Source organism: Triticum urartu, chromosome 7 (genome assembly GCF_003073215.2).
Source record: "Triticum urartu cultivar G1812 chromosome 7, Tu2.1, whole genome shotgun sequence".
NCBI classification, from domain to species: domain Eukaryota; kingdom Viridiplantae; phylum Streptophyta; class Magnoliopsida; order Poales; family Poaceae; genus Triticum; species Triticum urartu.
Genome location: NC_053028.1, coordinates 54,905,751 through 54,912,064, shown reverse-complemented (window position 1 = coordinate 54,912,064; position 6,314 = coordinate 54,905,751). Strand labels below are relative to the sequence as shown.

The 6,314-nt window shown below is 51.1% G+C and overlaps 1 protein-coding gene across 1 annotated transcript; it reads right to left on the bottom strand.

Annotated features, from left to right (window-relative positions):
- Positions 1 to 216: 216 nt before the first annotated feature.
- LOC125523060 (putative E3 ubiquitin-protein ligase SINA-like 6) lies at positions 217 to 1,129 on the bottom strand. The gene is made up of 2 exons (XM_048688099.1): positions 1,064 to 1,129; positions 217 to 912 (listed from the first exon to the last, which is right to left on the bottom strand). Exons 1-2 carry the CDS (start codon positions 1,127 to 1,129, stop codon positions 217 to 219), a joined length of 762 nt encoding a protein of 253 aa, XP_048544056.1.
- Between the last annotated feature and the right edge of the window lie 5,185 nt (positions 1,130 to 6,314).

Here is a 6,314-nt window from a genome sequence, read left to right as displayed (position 1 = left end):
AACACATGTTGAGATTCCAAGGTGCATTAAATCATTGCATGCAAGTATTAAGAGAAAATTGACCAATGCATGTACTTTATGCATGCATGCATTGCAATTAATGCATTGATAAACATAATTTTTTATCGCCACCAAAACCCACCATTTCTTAAGTAGACCAAGGTAATCCCTATATTAGCATATTACTAAGATAAACAGAAGGCACTGTAGAAACATTTAGGACGTGAGCTTGTCAGTCTGAATGTGGAGGGACACAAGCTTAGCCCCGGCCAGCAGCTTAGGAGGAACTGTCAAGAAGGTCAGCTCCTGCACGTCGACGTCGCCGGGATCCTTGCTGCTTGTCACCTCCATTTCCACCTTGACGGCATCAGTCGTGCCTTTGGGCTCCCCCGGCGGGCCGTTCGCCCACAGCTTGGCCACGTAGTGCGGCAGTGGGGACACCCCCGCTCTGATGCAGACGACCGACACGACGATAGGCGCGTCGATGTCGAGCATGCCGCCGACCAAGAAAAACGCGCGGCGGTCCTCCTCCGCGAACAGCAAGAGCCGTGGCTCCGATAGTGGAACTTGAAGCTGGAGCACCTTGCCGTACTGGATCCTGTTCACTAGCATGGGATGCGCGGTGCTGATGTGGTGGTAGAGCGCCGGCGGCGGGCCTTCGTAGCCGTAGACGGGCACGGGGCATTTGCAGGGCGCGAGCGGACACACGCTCTGGTGATCGGCGAGCTTGTGGTAAGTGACGTAGAGCCCACAGCCTTCATGCGGGCACTCCACCCTCACCGACGAAAGGACGGAGTCCACCGCCGTGTTCCGCACATCGAAGCCACTGCCGCGCTCGCACTTCTGGCACTGCCGCTGGTTCCCGGGGCGCTCGACGCGGCAGTCCCCGCAGGCCAGGTGCCCTCCCTTGCACTATAGAAATCAATCAAACAGCACATCAATCAAGAAACCTGCACCTTGCTCAATTAGCCGAACGGACGAGGTGTATTTGAACCTCATACACTGGAGACGTCAAGGGGCGGAGGCACAAGGGGCAGTGGAGCACGGTGAGGTCCATCGAGACCTTAGAGAGCTCCATCGTCGGGTCCTGTTCGGTCTGCATGATCTCACCCTCCTCGTGCACAACCATCTCTCAACTTGGGCCGGGGTATTACAAAGCTTTACCGTCACATATTTTATACTACTTCAAGGTGCATTAAATCAACACATGCAAGTATCAAAGGGAGAGTCAGGGCATGCATGCATGCATTGTAATTAATGCATCGGTAAACGCAAATTATTGAAATATATCGAGGGCAGTGCTTTGATGTGTCGCGTCAACTCGTACATCAATGAGAAGTTTGATTATCCTCTCCCTTGCCGACTTAACTGCACCTGCCTTTGGCTGTATGACAGGTTGGCCACACACCTGTCGGGCCCACCTGTCATACACGCAAAGGCAGGAGCGTCCCTCCCTCGCCCATGAGCGTGGTGGCTGGCAAGACTAGGAGAAGCTTTCGCTACACGCTCTCCCTCCCGCACGCGGTGGACATGCAGCAGTTCAATCGGTGTCAGATGGCCAGAAGCGTACTGTAGTACTCCTCCAGTGCAGTAGTACTCCATCATTGTTCGACTTCCCGAAGAGGCGAAGAGCCAAGCGCAGCCCAGACGCTCATGTGGCAGTTTCATGTGTAGAGTAGTCTAGGATAGCGTGTACCGTGGCTGTAAGCTTAAATTTGTTGGGGTCGGCTCCATGCTATGTGACCGTCTTGAAGTTTTTTTTTAAAAAAATAGTCTTCTGGCCCTACCTGACACCCTGGTGATTGTAGTTTGCATGCTCATCTGGTCAAGACAGGAATATATATTTTAATTTGTTTTTTTCTACGAAAATGGGGCTCCCCGGCCTCTGCATCAGAACGATGCATACGGCCACATATATTTTAATTTGTGGTGGGTAAATGTTAGAGGTTGCAGCAAATATATTGTACACTGCGGGTCTTTCAGCCAAGTTTAGAGGCAAGCATGTGGGGCCAGTGCTATGATTTTACTACACGCCTTCTCCCTCACCCATGCGCGCGGTTGCTCGCAAACGAGGACAGGCTTTTACTTAGTAGTACTTCTACAACAAGCTATCCGTCCCGCTCGTTGTGGACGGACATGCAGCAGTGGATTCGACATTGTAGAAGCAGTAGTAGTAACATCATTGTTCGTCTTCTCGAAGAGGCGAAGAGCCAAGCGCAAACCGAACGTTGCAGTTGTGAACATTGGAGCATGCATATAGCCAGGCTCTTGCATGAGACAAAATTGCTACGTGAGCCCACTATTGTACTAGTACGTACAACTACTTGCTAGTATAGCCCTGTAAACCAGAAAGGAGTATTTGCCCTTCTAGAGATTTCAACAAGTGACTAGACTACACCGAGACGGAGTACATATGGAGAAAAATGAGTGAATCTGCACCATAAATAAATACGTCCTAGTTCTATCGTTTTCCTCTCCGAGGTGCACAATATTGAGTATACTGACTAGTCTCTTTCAGACACGCATTTACATTTTTTTACACAGTACAGACTCAAGCGCTCATATACGCGTGCATACACTCACCCCTATGAACGCGCACACGCACGGCACTATCATCTTGAAATTTACGAAGTCACCATAGGCACCTCGTCGTCGATGGGTCCATAGGTGCTTGAATGCCAAGGAGGGAGAGGGTAGCAGTTCCCGAGATGTTGAACGGTCAATGATGCATCCTCAATTACATGCGGAGGGAATTAATTGGAGAAGCAGAATAGAGCCAGCACGATGTGATGCAACAGAGTTTGGACTCTCATATAATAAAGGCGCCCCACCACTCCAATCCATCTACTCCCAAGTCTCTGCGCAACACTGCTCACTCCAATCCAAGACCAAGTGACCAGAAGCCACAAGCACCTATGGAGGCGATGGACACGAGCGGCAGTTGGCTGTGCCAAATCATCCAAGGCGCCGGCCTACGGCCCCGCACCGTGCAGCATTTCCAGACGGTGTTGGCGACCGCAGGCATCGTAGCCCTCGCCGACGCCGTCTTCGCCTCTCGCATGGACGACATGATGGTCAACTCCATCCGCAAGTTCACCACCGTCAAGAAGCGCGCGGACGACCTTGCTGTACTGCTCCAGCCCGCACGCCCAGGCTCCTCATTGCCTGCCACCCTCATCGGCCTCCATGGTGACAAACTCTTTCTAGCCCTCGTGGCCCTGCAGGTGCCGAAGGTCGCGACGAAGAATGTGCACCTCGAGGCCGCGCTCGCCGCGCAGCGCCTCGCCATGCAAGAAACCGTCGACCTGCACATCCACGTCTACGAGGAAATCATCTACATAGGCCACTACAAGGCAAGCGAGGTTAGAAAGACATTGGCCTTCTTCCAGCGGCTGGAATCTTTGGACGCCATTGTTCACAAGCACGTCGACCTGGCCACGAAAGCCGCTGCTACTTAGGCACTGTTCGGTGGGCCGGCGCCCTGAATCGAGGAGGTGGACGTCGTCGATGGATGCATCTCTTCTTCTTGCCTCCTGTAACCAGCACTGCATCGCCTCGTGGCCTTAGTATAGTACTCCCTTCGTTCCCAAATATAAGTCTTTCTAAAGATTCCAGCAAGTGACTACTACATACGGAGCAAAATGAGTGAATCTACACTCTAAACTATGTCTACATACATCTGTATGCTATATTCCATTTGAAATAGTATCTAAAAAGGCTTATAGTTATGAACGGAGGGAGCATATGGCATTTTTATTCCAGTCGTAACATTTTCACTGTGAGGTGGGGCTGCAGTTGAGCAAACCCACCCCGCCCACCGGGCGTCGGCCGAGTTTAGAATTAGAAGAGAGAAACGAGGGAGGAGAGCTAGCTGTAGCACGGACGCTGTTGTTAGACGGGACTCGTGTTTATATAAAAGGAGTACTGAGCACTCGTGCCTCTTTTTTTCTTTTTTGAGGGAAAAATTAGTCGTATGTCTAGTACCACTAGTTGGGTGCGTGTGACCTATAGCTATCATCACTTTAGGTCTCCTTTTCGAACCGCGGCTACGCTTCACAGTACATATTATTTCACGCATTTATCCTCCTATATGTACTCCTAGGCTATTACTCGTGCTCCCATTCGCCGACATGTGGGACATAGAGCATCTGGGTCGTAGTGCATGCACGACTCGGAGCATATGCCGGGGTACTTTACATTTCAGACCTCACAAATTTCATGCAAACCCCCCGCAGAAGAATAAATAAATGAATGAATTACTACATGAAACCGGATTATTTTTGTGGAAACCGGTGCACCTTCATTAAATTTTCGACATAGCACGTTTATAAAAAATGACCGGACCGAAACCAGTCTAAGGGCCTCTTTGATTTTTCCGGCAAAAAAAAGGGCCTCTTTGATTCGCAGGATGCTGAAAACACAGGAATGGGGAACGTATGATGGCGATGAACCGAGACGAGTTAGATTCTAACCCTGAACTAACTCTAAACCAAAGAGGTGTATGGATGGCAGGGTTAGTGTCGGTGTCAAAACCGGCGGATCTCAGGTAGGTGGTCCCGAACTGTGCGTCTAGGCGGATGGTAACAGGAGACAAGGGACACGATGTTTTTACCCAGGTCCGGGCCCTCTCGATGGAGGTAAAACCCTACTCCTGCTTGATTAATATTGATGATATGGGTAGTACAAGAGTAGATCTACCACGAGATCAAGGAGGCTAAACCCTAGAAGCTAGCCTATGGTATGATTGTTGTTCGTCCTATGGACTAAAACCCTCCGGTTTATATAGGCACCAAAGAGGGCTAGGGTTACACAGAGTCGGTTACAATGGGAGGAGATCTACATATCCGTATTGCCAAGCTTGCCTTCCACGCCAAGGAAAGTCCCATCCGGACACGGGACGAAGTCTTCAATCTTGTATCTTCATGGTCCAAGAGTCCGGCCAAAGGCTATAGTCCGGCTACCCGGACACCCCCTAATCCAGGACTCCCTCAGTAGCCCCCGAACCAGGCTTCAATGACGATGAGTCCTGCGCGCAGATTGTCTTCGGCATTGCAAGGCGGGTTCTTCTCCAAATCCCGCGTACCTCTTGAATAGTGTCCGACTTCTCGTGAATATTGTGCTCCTTGGCTTCTACGCCCAATAATGGCCATCTTCCACGTGGCAAACGAATGCGAAAAGCCAGGGTGTTTTTACATTAACCCCCTTGCCGCGTAAATGAGCTGCCTATTAATAGAGACGAGGATTTAGATCCAAATCACACCATCTTCCCTCCGCGAGCATTCATCAGAGCGCATCCGACAGAGGTCCAGTCCATCATGGTTGGTCGCCGCAGCTCCTCTTCTCGCCCTTCCAGCCCTCAGCCTGGGGATTGGGAGAGATGTTCCATCCCGCACAGCGAGCTAGTGATGCTCCAAACCAAGGGATTTCTCCCCCCAGCCTTCATGGTCCCAGTTCGAGCCGGACTTGCCACCTATAATGGCGGAGAGCAAGTGGAGAGCGTCCCCAACCCCTCCAAAGGAGAGCGGGTATGCCTTGTCCCTTATTTGATAAGAGGCCTCGGATTCCCAATCCATCCGTTTCTCCGGGGGCTCCTGGAGTTCTACGGCCTCCAGTTGCACAACCTCACGCCTGCCTCCATATTGCATATCGCGGGCTTCGTAGCCCTTTGCGAGCTGTTTTTTGGGCTGCGAGGCTCATTTCGCACTGTGGAAGAAGCTGTTCTACCTTGTGCCCCGTTCTCAGAAGGGGTCAATATATCAAGTGGGCGGAGCCTAATTATGGCGCATCACCGGGACCGGATATCTATCCAGAACCCCAAAGAAGGCGTCCGAAGACTGGCCTTCAGAATGGTTTTATATAGAAGACGTCCCCCTGCCGGTTCCTGTTCGGATCGGCCTCCCTGAATTTGACAATGCTCCCTTGAAGAAGCGCCTAAGCTGGCTTCCTCGAAACTCTCAGAAGGAAAATGACAAGGACATTCTTTACCTGACGAGCCGGATAAGGTTGTTAGCTCATTCCGGACTGACCATGATCGAGGTCATGGCCACATGCATTATGCGAGGGGTGCAGCCACTTCAATATAGAGGCCACCCCATGTGGGATTTCAACGGGGAGGATGATGCCACCCACTGCGGCCGTAAGGGGCCGATATCAGTTGTCGTTCTAATGAAGATCTTGTCCGCTTTGTATAAGGGAGAAGAGGAGGAATTCCTCCGCGTCAATCCACAGGGTGGATTTTCTATGTACAATCCTCCAAGCTGGGTAAGCAGACACTTCTTCTTGCCCATCCGTTCCATATTCCCATAGAAAGTATC

What these genes read in the sequence shown, in the direction of transcription:
- LOC125523060 (XM_048688099.1), bottom strand. Translation starts at nt 1,129, where the DNA reads ATGGTTGTGCACGAGGAGGGTGAGATCATGCAGACCGAACAGGACCCG. An exon ending in CGACGATGGAGCTCTCTAAG is followed by an intron (nt 913 to 1,063) that starts GTCTCGATGGAC and finishes TGATTTCTATAG; the next exon opens with TGCAAGGGAGGGCACCTGGC.